Below are 26,614 nucleotides of genomic sequence, written 5' to 3' on the forward strand. Positions count from 1 at the left end.
ATTCAATTATGACTTTCAGATTTAATTTTTCACAAAAATTCTTTAAAATAGCTTACCTCTTCATTCACGTCTACAATGTCACCTACTTTCAGTTCTAACTCATCCTCATTCTGAGGAGTATATTCAAACAGAACTTTACATGGTCGCTTTTTTGACCCTGTTGATAATAAGAAAAGTTATTTAATATAAAGTTTCATTAAAACATCAAGGTTCTATTGTTTATTATTAAGGATACTTAAATGATAAGAGTAGATGTAAAATGTGCATTGCACTATAAAACAAATAAATTGATTTGTAATTCCTTTAAAATTATACATATATTTTGGCATAAAATTTGTAGCACACTATCCTCCCAAATTTAACACAGGAATTTACAAATCTTTGCCAGCAAACTGGGTACATAGTGCTGGAAAATGTGGTTTTCTTCTTTTAAAAAAAATTAGTTAGGATTATTCAACATGAATACAAATTTTGAAAATCGTGGTTAATTAATTTGAATTATGAGATCTAATTTTCTTTGTATCTGGGCCTTTTAGTTCCAAACTCCAATACTACTTCTCCAACTTAAATGTGCACTGCATTCTGTACTAAGAACTACTATATTTTGAATCTAACATGCAACAAAATTAAGAATATAAGTATGGTCCTGACAAAAAACTCTTTAATCCATTTTCTAACCTATAGCTATCAACTTGTATCGTGATTTAAGGTCTATCAATTTCATTTGAACTCTCAGTCTGCTTTATTACTAGATATGCATGAAGTAACTCTAATTCATGAATTTATTTTAGCTTAAAGAGAGCCTCTCAGGAAATGAATTTTGGAATATTTTTCCTCTTATATTCGTTCCTTTCTTAGAAAGTAGCCTCAGAAGAGAAACAGGGAGTCATCTGCAACATACAGTGGAAGGGCTACTATAGTTAGTCCTCACATAATTCAGAATTATAACAGCTTTGGAAAATGTGGCTGGCAACCCATCCTCAAAGTTGCAACTCTTACACCACACCTGCAACGATGTGATTGCACAGCAACCAGTGTGCATTTATGACAGTTGCAGTGTCTGGGGGATGTCACATGACTGCAATTAGCAGCCTGCCTAGCCAGCTTCCAACAACCCAAGTCAATGAGAATAACAATATGATTTCTTTAAAGACCATGTGATTCACTTAATAAACATGGTGATTTGTTTAACAACCATATAAAATGTCATAGAATCAGGTCCAGTCATGTGATAACTCACTTAATGATTGCATAGTTTAGTGACCTAAATTTTGATCCCAATTGTGGTAGTACAAGAACTACCTGTGTATAGGACAGACAGGCAGAAGACTAGAAGTGTGAATCCATGAATATCAATTAGCAATCAAAAGACACAATAAAAACTCCTGAATCTCACAATACATGGGTGGATACAACCACAGCTCAGAAACTGCAGGCATTTTGGACCAATATATATCACTCCAGGAGACCATCCAGGCAGAAAACCATATTTTTAATGTTGCCTTTGTTATATTTGTGTTGTATTTGTGCTGATAAATAAATAAAGGGAGACTAGTATAGATCTATTTCAAGCTCTTTAGCTCTCGTATATCTCATATATATATATATATATATATATATATATATATATATATATATATATATATATATATGAGATATACGATATATATATATATATATATATATATATATATATATATATATATATGAGATATACGATATATATATATATATATATATATATATATATATATATATATATAGATAGATAGATAGATAGATATATATATATATATATATAGATATATATAGATATACGAGAGCTAAAGAGCTTGAAATAGATCTATACTAGTCTCCCTTTATTTATTTATCAGCACAAATACAACACAAATATAACAAAGGCAACATTAAAAATATGATTTTCTGCCTGGATGGTCTCCTGGAGTGAGCCGAAAGACAGACAAAGGGAAACAATGTGTTCCCTCCCATATTTGGGCATACCAGGGGTTGTGACACAATACATACCAATTTCCCTGGCTTAGCTGATAAAGGAGGAGAGCCTGTGGCTTAGTGGCTAATACATCTGCCTAATATGTAATACAGCCCAGGTTCAAATCCCAGTAAGGGTATGGCTAGCTGATGAGAGCTAAATAGCTTGAAATAGATCTATACTAGTCTCTCTTTATTTATTTATCAGCACAAATACAACACACACACACACACACACACACATTTTAAAAGTACCGTAGAAATCAACTACAATACATACTTCTTCTGAAGCCTTTACCCTGAGGCTGGAATGCTCCAGTTGGAAGCCCATAAGTACTCATACGCTGAACAAGGTTGGCCACATTTCCATGCCTCTCTCTTTTGACTGGAAAACCATCTTCTTTAGAGTCAGTTTCTCTTTTAACTTCCTGGTAAATATATAATGGGAAATTAATTGCCCATGTTAACTGTCTGGTTCATAGGAAAATAAATGTAATATGTTTAGTGTCATTTTCCTGCCATACAAATATAAATTGCAAAAATGAGCACATTTGACAGGCACACACCTGGAAAGGTTGAGCTGAAGCAATTTAGCCAAGAATTTTAAGTTCACATATCTCTACATTCCAAAATCAGTTTTAGATTCCCTTATATAATACTTATCCATAATAAAGACAATCCCCTTTGAACGGAGTGTTGTTTTTGCATACTTTAGAATATTATTTTACCCTCCCCCCAAAAAGGATTAATATTTTGTCTATGAACATGTTTTTATTTTATTTATTTAAAATGCCATTATGGCTTAACTTCTAACCAACAACCCCAGGCAGTTCACAACAATAAAGGACAAAAAGGGGCAATATTTTCTTTTACAACCCTTGTAATCCCTTTTATCAGGGTAATGTCAGGGTGACTGAGAGACGCTGAGTGTTTACTAGCCAGATGCCCTTCCCGAAGTCTACATGGAGTCTGCAGTAGATATTTTCTCTTTAAGCTCTGATAGAGAAACATCTGTTACTGCCTAGGATTGAACACACAACCTTCCAAGTGGAAGGTGAGCATCTTCACCTCTAGGCCACAGCACCACTCAAAAAGGGGCAATAATATCATCAGCAAAAACTACACCTTGCCCTGCCACACCCAAAGCACTCTCCCATATATTTGCTGGGCTCCAACCTTATCTTAGAAAATAGTGATGCTGAGAGATCCAGAAAGGCCAGGATGGATGTATCAGCCCAAGTCTAACCTTTCCAGAAGTCATCTGCACACACCACCAATGCCATCTCAACTTGGTGTGAATTGTGATTACAGACAGTCCTCAACATTGGCACTGGAATTCCCATCATTAAAAGATGCAGTCATAGGACTTCCGGTGGTGACGTGGAGGCAAGTGCGGGGAAGAAAGCAGGGCTCTGCTTTTCGAACCCCGATATACACGTTTGGAGGATCCCCCAGGGGGATACGCTGAGCTTGAAGGGTGAAGCGGAGAAGTAGGGATACCCCAGAACGAACGAGGCAGAAGGCGATCGCCCGTTACGACTGGGGATACCCTTTTTAACCCAGCGTATAAGCGTTTGCCACTTGCTTCACTGAATGGTAGACCTGAAGCCTTGGCAAACCACCAAATAGAAGAAGGAAGGAAGAGAATTGAATCAACTTTTGCTACATTGTTGCAACGCCTGATACAAGTGAAAACAGCGGAGAGCTACAGGCTGGGAAAGATGTACCGCAAACTATAGAGGAGAACGGGCAAACAGGGAGACTCCAGAGATCTGGCGTGAAAACCCCATTAAAAAGGCCACTGGAAGAGGGTAGAGCGACAACTTTAAAATCTAAAACGAGCCCGAAGGAACGAGGGGAAAAAAATACGATCTGGCTGGGGTTCCTGTGGACTCGGGTAGCAGGAGAAAGGAGACAGAGGGAGACATTGAAAGATCGCGCTATACCGGGGAACAGCAGCAGACGGCCATTAATTATAGAGCAACAAAGTATCAAGGCGGAAGAGAAAGCTGACGAAATAGCAACATTGTAACAACTTAGAAGAGCCCGGGTAACTGAGCAAAGATGAAAGAAAGGATTTGAAAAGAACTTAAAGAAGCTCTGAACTTAAAGAAACACAGAGGAAAAAGCGGTGAATGAACTGTCTATATTAACAATACATAACTATATACAATTGTTATAATCTTTATAACCAAATATTTAAATCAATCAATATTTAAGACAAATAGCTCTATTTATATTTATATCTATTGCTACATTGTTATAACCATAAATAAGTAAGTTTGAAACCCAGTGGCAGTTACTAGTTATATATACTTATATATTGTATATTGCTACAACCATTTAAATAAGTTAAAATTTAATATTATTAAGGAACAATCTAAGCATTTAAGTACTTAAAATATAGCATTGTGGATATTAATATGAACAAATATTGAGACCTTCCCCTGTCCTCCATCCTTGCCTATATAACCCCTTCTGCCAACACCTCTAGATATTATTGTATAATCCATATATATTATTATTATACTGTATTATTTAAAACTTATATAGTATATTAAGATTACTGTGGATATACTAATACAAGAAAAAAAAGAGGGGGGGAGACTGAATGCCAATTTGGGACAATATATACAAGATACTTTCAGAACAAGATAAAACTATAAGAGAAATGGCAAATATAACATCAACAGCACTAAGAACTGGAAAAAAGACGAACATTAACCCTGCAATAAATCCAACAACAAGGGGATCGCCGCCGCCCCCCCAACGTCCAAAGGATCAACAGAAGAAATGAATGAAACAGAAAAAACAAATGCGGGGTCGAATACTGAAAATATACAGACAGTGCTGCAAACCATTCAAAAAACTATGTTAAAACTCCAAGGAACAGCAACAAAAAACCACAATGAAATGAAAATAGATATGAATGAAATGAAAGCAGAGATGTGTGAAATGAAAAGCGAAGTCAAGAAAGACATACAGAAATTAGATGATAAAATGGAAACCATACAACAAGCTCTGGGAAAGAATGAACAATAAAAGAAGTAGAAAAAAGAACAGAACAGACAGAAATAAAAATGAACCAGGTTGAACAATAAATGTAAGCATCAAATAAAAATCTAAAGGAATCGCTTATTCACATGGAGATGGACCGTGCAGCTTTCTACCTCCGCTTTCAGAATGTGACAGAGGCAAAAGATGAAGACCTAATTATGATAATGTCCGGCTTAATTGCAGAAACTTTAAACAGAGATAAGAGATCATAAATTAATTGGACGACATTTATAGAGTTACCACCAATTATGTGAGGAAACATCAATTACCCAGAGAAGTGCACATCAGGCTCGCAAGGAAAAAAGTAAGAGACATACTATATAAAATAACAAGAGAAGAACCGATGATGTACAAGGGGAAGGACATACTAATACTAAAACAAATCCCACGAAGAGTGAGGGAACAGAGAAGAGACTACCAATTCTTGGCGACGCAATTAATTAAGCGGGAGATACTGTTTAGATGGTTAATACCAGAAGGGATGTTAGTAACATGGCCATTGTTCCCTCTAATTTTTTTTCAGTGTGAGCAGAAAAGTATAGTGTATGTTTCTTCAAGGTACTCGCTTAATTAAAAGTGTTATATAATGTCAGTATCACTTAACAACGCTCCTGCTTAGCAACCAAAATGTTTGCTCAGGAACTCCGGCATTTGAAGCACGCAAGTTTTAAAGCTGTCAAGTTACAAGACCCTTGCACCCCTAACCCTTTAGAAAAAAAACCCAGGGTCTTCAAACCTGACAGCTTGAAGACTTGTGGACTTCAACTCCCAGAATTCCTCCTCCAGTCATGTTGCGGCGACGTCATCTGCGTGGATCCATCTTCGGCTTTTTTCACAGGGGGCAGGGCTGCTGCTGAAGATGCCGACGACGAGCCCCTGCCGCCACCAGAATAACAGCTGCCTCCTCCTCCTCCTCCAACAGCACCACTACATTTGGAGTGAAGCCACCAAAGCTCCCGCTGGCGCCCCCCTCCACTCGGAGCACCGCGTTATCCCTGCTGCCTTCTCCGCCGCCGCCGCCATGCTTTTGAGAACTCAGGTGCTCCGAACGGAGGGGGAAGTGCCGCTGCCATGGGCAGGGGCGCCGGCGGGAGCTTTGGCGGCTTCACCTCTGCCGCAGCGTCGGGTGCTGTTAGAGGAGGAGGAGGCGGCAGCAGATATTCCGGTAGCGGCAGGGGCTTTACTTTAGCTGCAGCGCCGGGCGCAAGCAGCTAGGATTGGCCACCCACAAAGGACCTCCTCCCCGGGCTTGCTTTCCTGGCGTCAGTCGCCCCGTGCTCACCAAAACAAGTCCGGGGAGGTCCTTTGTAGGCGGCCAGTTCTAGCCGTCTGCAAAGGACCTGCCCAGCCTCTGGCGCCTGTGACAGCAGAAAGCACTGCGCGGCAGTTGGAAACTGCTGCGCGGTGTTTTCTGGCCACCTGCGCGGGCGCGCAGCCGCGCACCTTAGAGGGAACAGTGGCAGTCATAAGCTTGACTACATCGCTTAATGATGGCAATGCTTTCAGTCTCAGTTGCCCCCATTAACTGAGTCCTAGTTGTTAGGCAAGTAAACTTCCTGCTGGTTTCCCACAAAATGAAACACTGGAGAGAGGACAAAAATTATCCGTTGATCTTGGGTTCAAGGATGGACTCTTAAGAAAGGGGTGCACCACTACCACCATTCAAGCAGGAAGAACACCCCCCTCCCATAATGAGACATTAACTACTGCTTGGAACCATTCACATGGCATCTGCTTGGAATCCTTAACGAGCCAGGAGGAGCATGAATCCAGTCTACTCCTTTCCATTGCATTGCATTCCACTTCCTCCTAATTTTCCATTTTTTGACCATTCATTCAATATTCCTTAGTCACTGAATAAATAATACGTGCTCAGTTCTGATTGTAGCATTTGCAAGTACTTTTCCAAATATTTTTGCATTACTCTTTTGGCTATAAAATACAATCTGGGTTTCCTGATAGAAATACTTCCCCCATCTCAAGCTATACATTTCTATGTACTATTTATATCCTTACATGACATCCAAGTCAGATTAGTAAAATTGAAGCTACCATTACATTAGCAAATAGCGAACAGCAGATTAGAAACAATTTAAGGTTATCCTGGTGGAGATAGCAGAAAACATTTGAGTATTTCCTCAACGTTATTGTAAATTAATACTGTTATCTATGGACTGCATCATAATTGCCAGTATCACCTATATAAAACACTTATTCACAGTATGGATTATATTACTTTGGATAAATGGGTTTGCTGGCATTGGATACTAGCAAACCCATCATCAATGCCTTTCTCCATTAGAGCTCAGGAAGAGATAAAAAATCTCTACTATAGGAATAAAAATAATTTAGAAATTATAACATTAATTATTATTTCAGTTACCTACAATGCAATTAAAAATTCCTCACCAAAAATAACAGTTTCCCAGCATAGTTACCACAAGGAAGCTGAATTAAATAACCGAATGCAAAAGAAAATAAAGCATTCCATTTGTTTCAGCCTTAACAACAGTTAGAGAGTTGGTCAGTTTTTTTTCCAAAAGAGCTGACTTTTATTTGAAAACATCTTAAAAATTGCCTGCTTTGTTTTCTCTTTTCAGCAAGCTAAAAAAGAAATGCACAATGAAATCAATAAGTAAATTCTGCAACTTAACTTTACCTTGCTAAATTCATTAAAGCCCATAAAATGGAAGCAATGTCTAAATCCATATCCCAATTAAAACATTATCTAAATCCAAATAAATAAAGTTTATGAAAAATAATCAGCTGTCTGAGCTTGAAAAATATATTATTTGCAAGCAGTCCTTTAGACAATGCAGTGACATTACATAATCCCCTAAATCATTAAAAAAAAAAAAACATCATGATTTAACTAGGTTTAGGTAGTAACTTCTAGAAAAAATGTTTTTAAAAAACTTACTGGCTCTAAAGACATATTTGCTTCAATACACCCAGGTGAATGTGTTGCAGAAATTTTTACCTACTTGTTGCAGTGGCCAAAGTTCAAATATTAACTAAGCAAACATTTCCTGGTTTGCCTACGCTTGAAGCAATACCTACTTATACCTGTAAAGGAAGATCAACAATCCTCCACCCCACACAAAAGTTATTATCCCTTTGTACTCAGTGGTACAGGTCGCCAAGAAGAATATCTGTCTGCAGCTTTATGGTACTGGCCATTACCCTTTTCCAAAAATACTTTACAAAATTAATAATGTCCATCATCAGTGAGGAACCTGCTCTTTATACTTCTCAGATCTTTTCACATCTCTTCCTGTGAAGCCTAGAGATATGTTTTGTATTTCTTGTTTTTTATATCTATGAGTTTAGGATCTGTGAATATAAAAGGATTATTAAAGAATTATTAAAAATATTCTTTTAAGTTAATTCAACCAAAATGCTTGCCTAGTCTTCTTTGGTGCTGCTATTTAACCAGTATAAGTAAAAACGGAGTTATATTTGCCATCCTTCCTATAGGTGCTGTGTAACCCATTCACTGCAGTTGCTAAATCATGGCTTCCATTATGTGGAAGCATAGGAAAGGTTGCGGCCTGCAGAGGATGCTAAGGGCACCTTCCTATACATCGTGATCAAGTGTTCCGGACAGTTTTGCCATGTGCTACAAATACATTCTATTGCCTCAAGGATGGAAAAGGACAAAAAAATTTTTACAAAAAGACAAATAAATAACATTTGGAACTATCCCAGTATATTTCTAGTTTTGCTCCAGAAAATCAATTTTAAAAACGATTTTTGCCTATCAGTGAAATAGTATCCACTAGTAAAACCTATTACTTTTCTTTATTACCCATCAGGACATATTGATGTCACAATTTCCTGCACTCTATTAAGTATTTCGGATGGGAAGGTCATGACTAGACAAGGCCACTGAAGGCAAGTACATTATTTTAATCATGACCAAATTAGCATGAATTGAATACCTACTATTCTACTTTCAGTTCAATGCACAGCTAGCATCTACATGTAGAAAGGATATAGTGATTACTCACTACAGAAATATTAACAAAAGGAAATGCCATCAGTCCTGCCTTAGGCATGAAAGCCAGCTAGATGACTTTGGGTCAGTTATTCACTTCTCAGCCCAACCCACCTCACGAGGTTGTTGCTCCACGGAAAACAGGAGGAGAAAGGAGTATTAGGTATGTTCAGCCTTGAGTTATTTATAAAAATAATAAAGGCAGGATAAAAAAAAGCACACTGAAATACCTTATGTAAATATGCTATGTTACACCACTCTTCGAAAACCCTTTTCTGATTATTTCTGATCTCCAAGCTAAATTGACACCAGTACAGCAATAGCACTTAGACATATACCGTTTCACAGTGCTTTACAGCCCTCTCTAAGTGGTTTACAGAGTCAGCATATTGTTCCCAACAATCTGGGTCATTTTACCGACCTCAGAAGGACGGAAGGCTGAGTCAACTTTGAGTCACTCAGAATCGAACTGCCGAATTGCTGTCTGCCGGCAGTAAGCAGAAGTAGCCTGCAGTACTGCATTGTAACCATTGCACCCCCATGGCTCTTAATATAGATATAATAAATAAACTTAATCAATAACTTTAATGAAGAATGAATGCTTACCTTAACAAAGTTATCAGGGAACATGCCCCTTTTCCCATTTAGTTCTCCTTCTAGCCATCCTTCCTCTTCAAGCTTTTTCACATTCCTTATGGTTTCCCCAACTCGAATGGTTAGCTCATCATCATGTACAGCATCATAATTATATTCCACAACATATTCAACTGGGGTAAGGAAAGAAAAAGTAGGTTTAGTTGAATAAAACCTATAACAATGTAAAAAAAATTAAATTTACATTTAAAAAAATATAAAGTGAAAATGAATACAGGACTTTCAAAAGAGCTACACAAAGCATTCAGTAAGGTTACTTTGCAAAGTATATTACAAAGTATATTAGCAAAACACTCCTTGATGTTAAAACAATCTTATCTTCTGGCAGTCAAGTGACTGCTTTGGAACTGCATGTGCATATACAGGTACCAGGTATACGAAGATCATCCATAAAATGAAGTGGCTATGTGTACGTACATATAGAATAACCTGGGGACAGCTGAAAACCTCCCAAAGAACTTGGTTACCCTAACATTTCAAGAAGGAATTCCTTAATTCATGCTATTGCAATCAAGCAGGAATAAGCAAAATAAGTTCTTCAGTCATTCGAAGTCCTTTTGATTTTTTTTAATGATTGAAAATTTTCATTTCAGCCCTATCATAGCTTTTTAAAATTCATAATATTAAAAAATGTTACCGTATCAATTTTTCTTTTTTTTTTCAATTTTATTAACAAACATGTAAAATACACAAAAAAAAAAAACTTAGACGTATACCACATTTATACAATGCAGTACAAACAGGAGCTTACAGTTCTTTCTAATAGCAATTATCAATCGATACCGCTCACCTTATATTATTTCCCCTTCTATTGTATTTCATTTGGATTTCACCATTCTTAACTCTCTTATTTTATTCATAACTATTATTTTTGAGGTTTGTTATATTTCTTCATTGATTCTTGTTTCTTTCCTCCATCCACCTATACCTTTTATCCCATATCTGGTAGAATTCTGATTCTTCTTTTCCCTGAATTTCTTTAGTTAGTTTGTCCATTTCAGCACAATCCATAACCTTTCTTATTATTTCATCTCGCTTGAAGTTAATTTGTTTTTCCATTTCTGGGCAAAGGCAATCCTTGCCGCCGTAATTATATGTAGTATTAAATACTGGATTTCTGTTTTGTATTTCAGACATTATTCCTAATAAAAAAAAATTCAGGTTTCCATTCTATTTTAACCTGTTATTGCCTCCAGCCAATTTTTTATCTTTTTCCAAAAATTTTTAGCCTCCTCACAGGTCCACCATAAATGGTAATATGTTCCGTGTATTGATTCACATTTCCAACATTTTGGGGAGGTATTTGTGATTTTAGCTAACCTTGTTGGTGCCAGGTGCCATCTATAAAACATTTTGTACTGGTTTTCCTTGTATGCAACTGATAATGTCATTTTTAAGTTTGTTCCCCAAAATTTTTCCCATTTGTCTAATTCAATATTATAGCCAAAGTTCTGCGCCCATTTTATCATTTGTTCTTTCACAATTTCCTCTTCCATTTTATACTTCAGGAGAAATTTATATATTCTCCCTATCATCTTTCTATCTGAGCTTTGAATAATTTTATCCAATTCATGTGGTTCTGTTTCGATGTCATATAATTTAGTATCCTTATTGTATTTAGTTTTGATTTGAAGGTAAGTTAGCCAGTCAACTTTCATGTTCTGTTCTGCCAATTCTTCAATTGTTTTTAAATTTCCCTGTCTATCAATTAAGTCTCTGTATCTTAGCATTTTGTTCAAATCTATAAAATTTGGATGGGTTGTCCTTTCTGTCGGTGATAACCAATTCGGAATTTTCACATAGGGGATTTTTTTTATTTTGAGCCATTTTTGCAATAACACTCTTTTAATTAAATGATTTTGAAAGTATTTGTGCATTTTATTTTTATCATCCCATAGAAATGTATGCCAACCTGCTTGCAAATCATGGCCTTCTAAGGTCAAAATTCTTTTATTCTTTAGCTCTATCCAATCCTTCACCCATGTTATTGTTACTGCTGATGCGTATAGATCCCAATGTGGTAATGCTAAACCTCTCCTCTCCTTGCTGTCTTGCATTGACTTTAGTTTAATCCTCATTTTTCATCCCTGCCAAATGAACCTAGCGGTTATTTTGTTTAATTCTTGAAAGAAGTTTTTACTCGGATTAATAGGTGCGGCTTGTAACAGGAATAAGATTCTTGGTAAAATATTCATTTTAATTGTCGCTATACGTCCCATGAGTGATAGCTGAATATTTTTCCAATTTCCTAAATCTTTCTTTATTTTTATCACTAATTTATTATAATTATCATCCTTAATTGTGGAACATTTTGCCAACACCCAGATCCCCAAGTATTTCACTTTCTTAGTTATTTGCATTCTGGTTGCTACTTCCAGTTCCTCTTCTTGCTTTTTTGTCATGTTCTTGGTTATCATTTTTGTTTTGTCTTTATTGATCCTGCCACTTCACCATATTCTTCTAATTTTTGAATTAATTTCAGGCTGGATTCTAATGGGTTCTCTAGAATAAATACTAAGACATCGGCATAGGCTTGGGCCTTATATTCTTCATTTTTGAGTCTTAAACCTTTTATTCCCTGGTCTTTCCGAATTTCATTTAATAAAATTTCCAAAGTTAATATAAACAGCAAAGGAGAGAGGGGGCATCCCTGTCTGACTCCTTTTTTTATTTCAATCTTCTCTGTTAATTCTCCATTCATCAGAACTTTGGCTGTCTGTCTGTTATAAAATCCTTCTATCATTTTTATAATTTTTTCTCCGAATTTCATCTCATCCAATAGTGTTATTATAAATTTCCAGATTACGTTCTCAAATGCTTTTTGTGCATCAAGGAAAACCAGTACCATTTGTTTTTTTGGATGTGCCTCGCAATGCTCTATTATGTCTGGGATGATTCTCGTATTATTTTTAATGTGTCTGTGAGGTAAAAATCCATTTTGATCCGGGTGTATTCGTTCATTTAAAACCTGGTTAATTCTTCCTGCCATAATTGCTGCAAATATTTTATAATCGGAGTTTAGTAATGAAATTGGCCTGTACATTTTGAATTTCTTGTAGGCTGGTTTCTTCTTTTGGGATTAGCAATATTATTGCTTCTGTCCATGATTCAGGTATCTTGGCTTTTATTTTATTATATTTGTATAGTTCTACCGGTATTCCATTTGGTCCTTGGGTTTTATTATTTTTCTGGTTTTTCAGGACTAATTCCACTTCAGCTAATGTTATTGGCCTGTTTATCGCCTCCCTTTGCTCTTTTGAGATTATTGTTATCTTTTCTGTGTTTAAATAATGTTTTATTTTGTTTTCCTCCATACTATCTTGTGCGTATAGTTTTGTGAAGTATTTATGAATAATATGCTTCGTTTCTTCCGCTTTGTATTGAATTCTTCCCTCATCATCTTTTAATTGATATATCGTCCTTTTTTCTCTTTCATTCTTCAGTCTGTATGCCAGCCATCGTCCAGGTTTGTTGGCTTGTTCAAAGTAATTTTGTCTGGCCGCTTTAATTTTCTGTGCTAATTCCTTTTGAGTTATTAAGTTGATCTTATGTTTTATCATCTCTCTTTTTTCTTTTTTAATTTTATTCTTTGGGTCTTTCTGTAGTTCATCTTCGGCTTCCATAAGTTCCTTTTACATACATTCTTGTTGCTCTTTTTGTTTTCTAGTTGTAGGCAATCATAAGGCCTCTTGTGTATGCTTTCATAGTGTCCCAGAGATTTTGAATTGAGGTGTCTTCTTTTTTATTTATTCTAAAAAATAGTTTTAATTCTTTCTCCAGCATTTGAGTGTATTCTATTTCATTTACAATATTTGAATTCATCATCCATCTTTTTCTTCTTCTTTGACCTTTCCATCTTAATTTTTTTGGATTATGATCTGCCCACTCGTTTGCTTCTATTTCAATTTCGTCTACTTGATTACTTGATTACCAGATGAAATCCAAGCCATGTCAATTCTTGATAGGGACAGGTGGGGGTTCGAATAAAAGGTATATTGCTTTCTTGTTTTGTGCCTTTCTCTCCAAATATCATGTAAGTTATATTCCATTGCCATCTCAAAAAAGGATTTGGGTAACATATTTTTTTGTTTTATTTTTCTTTTTGCTTTCATAGTCCGTTTTTTTATCCACTATTGCATTATAATCCCCAATTAAGCAAATATTTTCATATTCTAATTCGTTTATTTTGTTGTGTAATTTCCTATAGAATTCCTCTTGTTTCTGATTTGGTGCATATATGACTATTAATAATATCAGTTTTTCTGTTGTCTCAAATTCAATCATTAGCATCCTGCCTTCTTCATCAGAGTAGACTTCTTTGGAGTTTATTTTTTCCTTTACATAAGTTGCTATCCTTCTCTTTTTTTTATCTGCTAGTGCTGTATATAATTTCCCTAGTTTTTTGTTTTCCAGTAAGTTCCTATGTTCCCTTTTAATATGCACTTCCTGTATACATATTATATCTACCTTCAGTTTCTTAAGTTTATTAAACATCTGCGCTCTTTTTTTGGTGCGTTCAGTCCATTCAAGTTTATCGAAATAATTGTTATTTCCTGGTCCATCTTTAGATGTGGTGATTTTTGTTGCTTCTGGTTTGTATCTGACTTTTCTTTCTCGCGCCCTCCTTTTCTGCTCTCTCTCTCTCTCTCTCTCTTGTCTCTGTTCTTCTTTTCTGTTTCTTTCCTTGTCTTCTGATGTTTCTTCCTCTTGACTTCTATTTTCTAGGTCCTCTTTACTTCCTTGTTCTTCTTCCCCTGTGCAGTATTTCTCATAGAATTCCGGCACTTCTTCTATATTCTCTATCTTATACCTTTTTCCTTGCCAAGATACCAGTACCCCTTCTGGTACCAACCATCTGTACATTATTCTGTTTTTATTTAACTGATTTGTTAAAAATTGGTATTGTCTACGTTGTTCACGAATTCTCTGTGGGATCTGTTTAAGCGTGATCAACTCTTTTCCCTGGTATGTAATCATCCCTTCTCTGGTTTTTTTGTATACTTCATCCCTACTTGTTTTTTGGCAAATCTTACCTGCACTTCTCTTGGGAGCCTTTGTCTTCTGGCATAATTAGTATGCACACGGTAAGCTTCATCGATGTCCCCTCTCAACTCTTGTTCTTTTCTCTGTAGAATTTCAGTGAAGATTTCGATTTTCTGATCTGTTTATTCTATTTTTCTTTCGGTGTTCTGGATTTTTTGTTCGTTGATTGCTAAGGAATTCTGTATCCTCTCAATTTTGTCATTCATGGTTTTGTTATTTCCTTTCAATTCTCCCGTTTCATTTTTCATTTCTGCATGATTCCTCCTTGTCTCTTCATGATTTGTAGCCGTCACTTCTTGGTTTTTCATCAGTGTCTCTTGTATCATCTGGAGCATCAATTGCATACTCTGCATTGTTGGTGCTGGTCCCGTTGTTCCTGACATTGTTCCGCCTTTCTCCAGCCCCAATGCGCTCTCAATTGATCTTTGATTTGAGGAGGGGGGGGGTGTTGCCAAAATCATATTGGGTGTGGTTTTTTTCACTAACTTTACTAAAGTTGCCATTCTTATCCCCCTATTTATCCTGTTGGCCATCTTGGCTCAGCCAGTATAGGTGATCAGGAAACAACAAAGTCAAAGTTCCCATAAGTAGTTTTAAAAAGAATCAGTTCAACCATCCTTTCTCTCGCAATTGTAACAAAAAAAAGATTCCCCCCCCCATTATTTAAGGGAAGTGAAAGTGGTTTTCAAACTTTCTCTCTCTCCCATGAAAGGGAGAGATTTTTCAAGCGCCGCTTTTCCAAGTGGGGTGGAATTCCCCCCCCCTCCAATCTAAACTCCTCCAGAAGTTGAAACAAGCAAGACAGGAAAACTGCGAAAGTCAGGAGTGTAAAAATAGTAAAAGACCTGGGGAGACCCCTCGGCTCACCGCTCTTCAGCTGCTTCATTCCAATTGATTATTTCCTTCCAGGCTGCGACTGGAGAAGCACACGGGGCAAAGTTGGAGACCCCCCCCCACAGCCGCAGCCGTTCCAGGGGGTCCCAGCAAGCCGCCCCCATGGCAGGGCGCCCCTCCAAGGCACCCTGTGCTCCCCCTAGACCCCAGGGGAGCCCACCGGAGCAGCGAGAAGGCAGACGCGAACGTCCATCTCCTTCGGCTGCCGGAAGTCATCTCTCGAGCCACTGGATCTTAATGGGCTGTGATCCAACTACATGGCAAGCAAGTTGCAGGATCTTGCCTTCATCTATTGTCACTGGTTTAAGAGGTCGATCAAATACCGGAGGCTTTTTACATTCTGAAATGTGATAACATTAAGAAAGCAAGAGGAGGAAACTAGTTAGCTTATCATTCATCTTAATTTTTTTTAAAGTATATATCAAGGTAAGAACAATATGATGCAATGAATTAATTCCATTTTCTCAATACAATTTTTTTATAGGAAAAAGAAATTTCTGTTTGGTATCATATGGAATTCCGATATTTAGTGAGCATGTTTTAAGATGATATACAAAATGTTTGATATGCAATATCCACTACCTATCTTTTATGCTAAATGTAACATGAATATTGTCAAGATGAAGGTCTTTTTAAATGTGGGGAAAAATCGTAGATGGATGAATTCTAGCTGGATCATAGATGGGAGACAGTGAAATGAATGTACATTTTATTGGCATACTTTTATCTATGCTGGTGAGTTATAAAAATTGCATGTATGTATGTATGTATGTATGTATGTAGGAATTCTGGGAGTTGAAGTCCACAAGTCTTAAAGCTATCAAGTTTGCACACCCCTGGGTTTTTTTCTAAAGGGTTAGGGGTGCAAGGGTCTTATAACTTGACAGCTTTAAGACTTGTGTGCTTCAAATGCCAGAGTTTCTGAGTCAACATTTTGGTTGCTAAGCAAGAGTGTTGTTAAGTGAGTTTCACGACATTTTGCAAGTTGGCCACGCCCAACCAGTCACATGACTGCCAAGCCACTCCACTGGATACAGAGATACTTCTCTTTCCTTGAAAGGAGACTTCAATAACAACAAAGTTCAGGATAATTAATGTATTGGTTTACCTGTGCTAATGCATATCTGTGAACAGTAGCACTGAGAAAAAAATGAGAGAAAGGTAGATAGATTTGGTGGAACCATCAATCCTTCCTTGACCATGGCTGACTGTTCCATTGAAGTGATGAGCAGAAATCCATATAATTTTACAAAGTGGTGAGAAAAAAAGATGGATTGGAAAAAATGACTATGGTTGTCAATGTTGTTGGGAGTAAAAGTAGGGGAACACAATAAATAGTTTTTTGGACACAAATATTCTTGGAAGAGCTATAGACTGACAGTAGAATTTTCTTACATAGTCATCAGGGATCACAAGCAACTCAACAACCCCAACTATTCACTGGATTTTTATACTGAATATATTAAAAAGGGGACATTTTCTGTCATCTATTTTAAGAAATTTTTAATTTTAGGGAAAGGTATATATTTAAAAGAAAATATTGGCTTTTCTTTTTTTATCATTTGTTTATCAAGATAGCCATTGCCAAAACCCAACACACTTTTCTAAGATGCTTCATCATAAAACACTTGTATTAAGGAGCATCTAATCTTGTTATTTTTGAGTGAAAAAGCACCAATCACCATGATGTTTACAGTGTAGGCAGGCCCTCCTGATATGAAGAATGAATGAAGTGATAACTCATTAAAGCTTCTTTGAGTGTATTCATTACATTTATAACAGAATAACTCAAGTTCAAACTGAGGGAGGTTACATCAAACCAAACCAATCACTTTACAAGAGAATGTATAGTATAAATAATTTTATAAGGACAACCCCAAGAAGGAAGAAATAAAAGGCCGATCTTGACTTTCTTAAGAATATGTCCTGGCCTGGCAACTTTGAAAGGAAAGGAAAATCAGAATCATGTTATGTGAGGTGGGCAGCCCTATAAATATACTAAATAAATAAATTCATTTTCAGTTTTAACATTTAAAATGTCTAAATTCATACTGTTTACATATCAGAAACAAGAGGTTAGGAAAACAATTCAGTAATGTTTGATTACTTTCCTCAATTATTTGGATTCTCTAAAGGATGAATTATAACAGTTTAAAGAGAGCTAATTTGGTGTTGGAATCTATAAAAAAAGCACCTTTGTTGTAGTTAATGCAAACTAAAAACCCGGAGACCATGGGTTCAGGTCTCATTTTAGGCACAAAACCATCAAAGTGACATCAGGCCCAGTCACTCTCTCTTTCATCCCTAGGAAAGAGGCAATGGCAAACTACTTTCAAAAATCTTGCCAAGAAAACTGCAGGGACTTCTCCAGGCAGTTGCCATGAGCCAACAAGGACTCACAGATACACACCAGCAAAACTCCTCTACAACTCCTCTCGCTACATTCTAATTTAAAATTCCTATTTCAAATAGCTGAACAAATTAAAAGTTCCTCATAGATTGAAGCTAATCACTGAATTGAGTGAAATCTCCTTGGTATGTATGCATAGCATTGTACTATTAGAAGAATCAAAATCAGAAGTAATTCACAGTAAGAAAAGAGCCAATCTTTTATGGTTAGAATATAGATAGCAACTGTTCGAAGTTATGCTGGCATTGAAAGGGAAGACTTACAACCTTTCCTCGAAGTTGCAGTTATTGCAAGCATCCTTGTGGTCACATCACTGCAATTTAGCCACTGAGCAACCAGTGCACATTTACAATTATAAATATCAAGTGATTGGCTACTGCAACCTTCACAGTCTGCTCCCAACAATCATCGTCAATAGGGAAGTTGACAGGAAGTTTTAGTCACATTGTTTAATTCTTAACACCATGGGCAATTTGCTTTATGACAGCAGCTGGAACTGATGGAACATGTCAGGGTGCTCGGGTGATTTTTACTTTATGGCTGTATTGCCTAGAGGAATTGCTGGTCTCTACTGTGATTAGTAAGTCGAGAACTAGCTGTATATGGCACAGGTAGCCCTCAACTTACAACAGTTCATTTAGTAACAGTTCAAAGTTACAGCGGCACTTGAAAAAATGATTCATGACCATTTTTCATAAACTCAAGTTTATGCCAGTTGCAGTAGATCATGTGACAGGTAAAGTCAACAGGGAAGCCAGATTCACTTAACAACCATGTTAATAACAACTTTGGCAAGAAAGGTCGTAAAATGGGGCAAAAAAACTCACTTTAAAAATGTCTCACTTAGCAACATAAATTTTGGGCTCAATAATGGTGGTAAGCTGAAGACTACTTGTATAGTGAAATGTACTGAAAATGAAAGAAAAATATCTAAAATCCTGATTTATCATAATTGTTAGATATCAACACAAGCTACTATGGTTTCCACTCCAGTCCTCTGTTCAGGTGGGAACAGAGGTTTAATCTGATTGGTTAAGAGGTCTGACAGCTCCCTATAAAAGGAGAGCTGTCAGACCTAACTGCTGCTGGATTGTACATACTTGACTGTTGTAATAAACCTGAGTCTGCCTTCTCATTGCCTTATCTAACAATAATAATTTAATTAGACAGTTTTCAATTCGATAAATACATATAACACTGTAGTATAATCATCATGGGATTCCAAAATCCCATGATTTGCTGAACACTTCGCTATCAAATTGAATTATAACTTGTAGATTCCTGATTATAGTATTGCGGGAGACCTAGTTAAACTTGTTATTTTCACCAACTGAATCTTTAATACAAATCAGCTTTTTTCATTGTGAATATGCCAAACTAAAATTGTGTGGCAATTCCCTTCAAGAACTTATATCACAGGCCTAAACTCTTTGGGCCAAGCTGGAACCTGAGATTCTTTTACATATTTAGGGATGCATCTCTGAAAATAGCATGGATTTTATTTCTTGATAATTAAGTTATAAATTAATAGCATTATTCTGCAAATATCCAGAGAAAGCAATTTCTTGTTAAATTAAGATAAACATGGGAATAGGAAAAAAATATTTCTCATGTACAACAGAAGACATCATTTTAAATAATAATTTAATTGTATATTTTCTCTCAACTTTCTTTCAAAGATTCTTTTGTCAGTGGAAAAAGTTGAAATGTTCTCTTTTGTGTTGGACATCATAACAATCACTATATTTCAATTGCTTCAAGTTTATCAACAAACCAATACTAGCTATATTTACAAATTCTATGAACAAGTTTTGTAAGCCATAAACATTTTGCCAGAAATATCACTAGATGGCACTAGTAATCATTGACCTAATTTTTGAAAACAGATTTTTAAATGCCAAAATTTTGCAATGTTTCTGTTGTGTCACTACTTCTAAGATTTCAGTCAAATTAGTTCTTTGTCTAAAATAATATATTTTTAAAAATAGTATTTTAGACAAAGTATTTTGGGTTATTTCAAAATTATTAAAGGCACCTGCTTGAAAAGCTTGCTAATCCCTGCTAAAATTCTTCCCATTGTATTAACAAATACTTGAAAAATCAAGCCTCTCTCTCCACTCACTATCTGCTTATTGAAGAAGTCATGCAAAGGAAAAAAAGCATTGGTTCTTAATAATTTGTGTACATTCCTACCTTTATGGAAATCTGTTAAAGGTAAATTATTGTACAAAATCTTTTTCTATCCATGTTATTTCTAAAGTTTATGAATTGCTCTAGGAAACTCTTTTTAACTGAGAAAAAAGTGTACTATTGTAATAGCTTTCACTGCATTATAATATATCTAGAAGTAATTTGCCATATTATTTTAAAAGACATATTCTGAATGTTGGAAAGGTTCTGAAAGACATGCTATGACTGCTTCCTTTATGATACTGGTGCTGAATATCACATCACAAAATATCTTTTAGTGTTAACTCCTGTGCTGTAACACCTCCAAATGATCCTAAAGTTATCTATTCTAGCCCCTGATCTCCGTCTTTCTAGTACTGCTTTTTTAATGTGCTCAAAATCAGTGCACAGAAAACCTATTTTTTTAAAAGTTATTATTCTTAGGAAATGAAAAAAGCCAGAGCACTGGCATGGGCTTATTGACGCAACTTTTGCCAGTAGGAAAAGGTTTCAAAATATTGCCCTGTGCAAGTTTAGAGCCCAACACTGTGCTTACAGAGAAAGGCCAAGAAGAAAGCAAACTACAACTCTATTATATATACTGAGACTTCACTACTGAATTCTATAGATAAACTTTGTACAGCAGTAAAACAAAAGTTATCATCGGCAGGTACTTCTATTCCAAATCATAGCCTTAGAACTATCCTGCCTATGGAAGTCAATAAGCAAAAGAGTTAATTTTAGCTGTCTTTGAGCATCTGCCATTTTTCTACCACACAAACGGCCATAAACATTTACTGCATAGGCCACTGTTTCCTGTTGAAGTAATAAGCAATGTTTAAAAAGGAAAAAGAGAAGATTCCAGGAATTTTATATAAATATGGATTTTTCATACTTAAAAGACAGAAACACAATTTTTAAAAAGCAACCAAAGTTTATTGCTAAAACCTGAATGGTAATACAGAGCACTAATACTAAAGTAGTCAACATCTAGTTATAGGCATAAAGATGGTCAAGCATCTTAATACTGGTATTCAAGTATTCTTACTTAATTAATATGCACTGGTATATTAATTAATATGTACTGGAATACTGCAAATGTTCTTAATTAATATGCACTATGTTATACTACTTTGTAAAATGTCAAAATAAAACTCACTTGAATAGTAGAAAAGCCATCAATAGAGCTGAAGTCCCATTACACTAAATTTGAATTTTTCATAAAATTATGCCATTGGAACAATCTAGATTAAGTCAAAGACTGGAAAACATGGGTAGGAAGCAACAGCATGGTACAGATGTGAAGTGTTAACATTAATAATAATTTAAAACCAAGAATCAGAACAAATTCATGATCCTTGAAAGAGAGAAAATTATACAAATAAAAGTTTGATGCAAGGAAATTCCTCCCAATTACATTAATTGAAGTGATTATTTTTTCATGGGCAAGTAATACAACTATATGAAGGTATTTCTGTCATAAGAGTTAGTGCCACCTTTGAGATTATATGAAATAATATTGCCCAAGAAACTTGCTTGACAAAGTGCCTGGCAATCTGTAGATCTCTTTTTTTCAAACTGCACTCCACCCTATTCCAAAATTATTGTTAATACGGTGATGCATACTATTTGTATTTACTCAGAAGCAATTTCCACTGTTCCCTGTGTGAACTGCTCTCTAGATAATATGTGAGCCTTTTATATTGCTAATGTGTATCCCAAGGCTGGTATGTTTATTTAATTGTGAATCAGCTAATAAATTTCTACAACATAAATTGAAGTATATAATTTGCTTGTTGAAATTATTAATAGCCTGAAATATGCATCCTAAGATAGCCAAGTAACGCTCGAGGTTGGCATGTGCTTACCTACTACTCCCAAAATTATTCCAGACTCATTGCTACTTCCACATATTAAACATTTATGGTACCCAGACAACAACACAATTTGGCTATGTTTGGCCAGGAAGGCTGGTCCTGCTTAGAATGACAACAGCATTCATTATAAGCAAAATTATCACCAATTTTTCAAGACCTTACCTACAATCTAGCATGTCAGATTTCTCCAGAAAAAGAATTAACACATGGATCCAATTATCAATACTAGGACAACAAGGATGACTTTTGCTACATCCAGGGCACAAAACTGTACTTAGTTTTCCTGGAGTAAACTAATAATCCCCCCAAAATAAAACACAGTTAAAACTTTTTATTTTTAAGATTTATCACTGTACAAAAACATCAATATTATTATAAATAAGAGTGTCAGCGTTCCAAATATCATCCAGAATTAAATCAGAGTTCAAGACATAACTTTCATCACAGTTCCAATTTAATAAGACAGACATGTTGGTACATCTGTGGAAACCCGAATCTGAAAGCTTCCACCCAGTTGAAAGTTCATGATCTTGTCCCCATACCCACAAATCCATCACATGGTCCAATCTTCCTCTGCCACACTGGCATTTCCACCCATCTGGTTCCGGTCAGGGGCAGAGGTGCAGACACAAAGAATGACCTTGATTTCTAGGAAGTTTTTTTTTTATTTTGAAAACAAACACATTCTACTCCTTACTATTCCCCCTCCCAATTACTACACTAATGAAGCAGCAAAGTAAAATAATAGAGTGTGGCAGGCCAAAGATCTGAAAAGGAATATGACTGCAGGCCTGACAAAGAGATGACATTTAGTAATATATAAGATCCAGCAGTATACTGAAAAAGGAGATGTAGTTTATAGTTTGAAACAATGGTCAATCAATTGACTACAGACAAGACCATATATGATTTATTCTGCTTGGGTATAAAATTTATGTGACAACTTAATATTCTACTCTTTGGGGACGCAAAGTTGAGCTTGAAAATGTACAGGCAATGTTTCAAATACCACAGAATCTAGCAGGATTTCAGTGCATCATATATAGATCACTCCTCTTAGGTATCCAAATAATAATAAAATGTCTGAAATAGCATAAGATCTTGTACAAGAATATGAAAACATTGTAATTTCTTCATCCTTATATATGAAACTACAAACATCTGAGATTTTTGCCATTAAAAAGGTTAATGTTTATATATTTAATGTTGGAATGCTACGGATACTAGGAGTTTATATTTTAGGCCCTTGCAGTAATGGCAAGTAACATTTTGTATTCTATTTATTCAGTAACTGAAGCCATACATTTTCTATTTTGAAGGACTAGTTTCTTAACAATAAGAGAACACAGAATCCATTTCCATTGTCCAGTCATTAATTTCCATGTAATAAATACATAGTTTAAAAAAGTCTGGACATCTCTACGTATTTAATCTTGTAAATATCATATACAGCTGTGTGAAAAAGTCCTGCACACTTTCAGTTTTAAGCTGTATTTACATGTTTAATCAATTTTTCACTCATAGAAACCATACAAAATTAGTACTTTGATGAAAATTTCTGTAGTCGGATTGAGATACATAATTTTTATTAATATAACCAAATTCTTTTAAGATTTTGAGTGAGTTTATATGCTAAAACAAACACAACTTGAATTTTCGAGAATGTTAGGATCGAAAGTAGCCAATCAGCAGCGAGCTTTGGCTGACCAATCAAAATGCACAGAGGCTAAATCTATGAACCAATCAATGTTGTCATAGTTTCTGACTGTAAATAGGCATGAAAAGCATTGAGAAATTTAATTTAGCTCTGCCTGCGGGAAAGGATGAAGGCCTTTGCTTTCACCAGTACTGAGCAGTGGCATCGCATCATTCTGCTTCATGAAGAGGGTTACTCCTGTACAGAAATAGCCAAGAGAGTGAAATGCCATCGCACCACAGTGAGCAGAGTGGTTGAAAAATACCAAATAACTTCCGCTCTGGAAGACCAAGAAAGTCAACAAAACGGCAAGATCAAGCTCTGCAATACATTTCGATGCCGAGAGGAAGCTCACCTCACCTCAGATTACAAGAATTTGGGGTGAAACATGTGATGTAAAAGTGTGCACAAGCACAGTGTGTCGCAGACTGCTTGCCCGAGGGCTCAAAGGCTGCAGGGCTCGAAGTAAACCTTTGCTCACAGATGCTCACCGCTCTCGTTGACATGCGTGGGCCAAGAAGTATGCCAAGTGGCCCAACGAACAGTGGGCCAAGGTCATCTTCAGTGACGAGAGCAATTTCTACTTGATTGGGAATCAATGCAATAAGTATGTCAGAAGTTTTCCAGCTGAAGAATTTAGGCCACACTGCCTGAATCTATCTGTGAAGCATCCATTGCACATGATGATCTGGACCTGTATCACTGCTTCTGGTATTGGTCTAATACAAATCGTCCAGGGAATCATGAATTCCAAGCAGTATGCTGAAGTCCTGGAAAAGACCATGCTTCCTTCAGCTCAGCAACTTGTAGGGAAAGACTTTTACTTCCAGGATGACAATGCTCCTTGTCATCAAGCAAGTCCATCCCGCAGTGGATGAAAAGCATGGTGTTCAACTCCTGAATTGGCCAGCTCAGAGCCCCAATTGAGAACTTGTGGGCCAAGATTGATTACGAAATAAGCAAGAAGCATCCGAAGACCAAGCAGGAGCTGATTGAATCCCTTATTTCAGCCTGGCACCACATTGTCACCAAAGATCACGTGCAAAGGCTTATACAGTCTATGCCGAAGCGATGCTGCCTGGTGGTAAGCAATAAGGGCTGGCCAATTTCATATTACTAACCATGTTTGGTTACCTAAACAGTCCTTTTCAGGGCCACAAATAACAAAAATGTTAACAAAACACTAGCATCGCCCTTAGTAATTGCAACATGTATTCCACTGGGTATGCATCAGTTAATCTGTTTTCATAGACATTGAAAGCATGCAAGAAAATTCACAATCCCCATCCAAACAGCACCAAATTGCAAAAAGCTTATGCTTGTCACTTAAAAACACCAGTATTTATTTAAATATAACAATATTTGCATAGCAGTTAGCATAAAATATCATAAAATCAATGGCCTATCCAAAAAACCTCATAAACTGTAAACTGTAATGTGTGCAGGACTTTTTCACACAGATGTATTATTGTGCATACACGTATAGCCTTAGAACAAAGCAAAAATTTATGTTTTAATAAAGAATTAGTCTCATTGCATCTCCAAAGACATGATTTACTCATTCCTCTTTTATATAAATATAATGGCCCTAACATCTGCTGAAATTTTTGTTAAGCTATTAAGAATTTCCTACCGTTTAAAATAAATAGCATTTCCTGCTCCTTATTCCATTCTTTAAAATTTGTTTATCAAATTAATGTACATTGTCTGTCTGTCTGTTTGTCAGTCAGTCAGTCAGTCAGTCAGTCAAAAAACCATTTTGGGCAACGTACAACTATAAATAATAACAACAAATATAAAATCTGCTCTTTTTTATATCAAGAAGTGATCACTTAGATGTTTCTAAAGTTGAAAACGTCACTGGTCAAAGCCGAACTATTACAATTCAACGTTAAAATACAGTAGAGTATTATCATTGGGTTGCAACAAAAGATATTTTTCATAAACACAGAAAATTGTATCATTATCATCCAACAGTGGTCCTAAAAATCCTCATCCACACCTGAACAAAAATGTCATCTATTTTATACTATATCACATAAAGAGAAGGTATAATTGTGGTAGTAAGTCCTGGATAATTTAAACCTAACATTCTATTATGTGTTTGAACGTATCAAGGACTAAGACCAACACAGCCCATATTAATATTTCCAGAAGCATATTGTCCAGAACTTTATTTACATCCAATTTATGGAATTTTCATTCCTCTATATAACCAAAATCTAAGCAGGTAAGAATAGGAAAAGAAATAGTGCTCTTTTTTCCTGATTTTTTAATAAAACTAAGTAAGGTTCTGGTTTCAAGTCAATCATTTTCCATTTGGATATATCCCAGATAAAGCCTGATTTAATACTAAAAATGGCCAAATCCATATCACACTTTCCTCTTTCTTGTTTTCCAACTGAAATCAATGAACCCATTCGTTTTTATACTAATTTTCTCCCCACAAAATACAGTTATTAAGTACATGCTAATGTTTTTCTTGGAAACCAGTTAATATTACTGCAAAGGCAGTAATGCCCAAAGAACTTGTTTTATATCAACTCTCTACAAACTTGAGAAACTAAATAAATATCAAGGGTAGTTTCTGATACTACGTTTGTGATACTATTTGTGTTTTTAAAAACATTAAAATCTTCAAAACTTTGAATGAGAATATTTAAAATAAGGCTCTAAAATTCTGGCATCTCACTATTCTTATTTTCACTATTACTAATTTATATTATTCTATTTTGTGTTTCCTGATGAAGATACATCACTGAATGTATAACTTGGTAGCTTAAAAGGGGAGCTTTACCCTGATAAAGAAACAGGGGAGAATAGTAGAT

At 35.8% G+C, this 26,614-nt stretch overlaps 1 protein-coding gene across 2 annotated transcripts in view; it reads right to left on the reverse strand.

Moving 5' to 3' along the window:
* CD2AP (CD2 associated protein) overlaps positions 1-26,614 on the reverse strand; it is an 88,050-nt gene that overhangs the window by 55,601 nt on the left and 5,835 nt on the right. For both annotated transcript variants that reach the window (XM_081942913.1, XM_081942912.1), the window contains exons 2-4: positions 9,650-9,810; positions 2,270-2,417; positions 57-157 (exon numbers count right to left, since the gene is read on the reverse strand). In XM_081942913.1, coding sequence (XP_081799039.1) covers positions 57-157; positions 2,270-2,417; positions 9,650-9,810 — 410 coding nt within the window. The remainder of the gene's footprint in view (positions 1-56; positions 158-2,269; positions 2,418-9,649; positions 9,811-26,614) is intronic.

This window comes from Natrix helvetica (assembly GCF_964273705.1).
Source record: "Natrix helvetica genome assembly, chromosome: 2".
Classification (NCBI taxonomy): Eukaryota; Metazoa; Chordata; class Lepidosauria; order Squamata; family Natricidae; genus Natrix; species Natrix helvetica.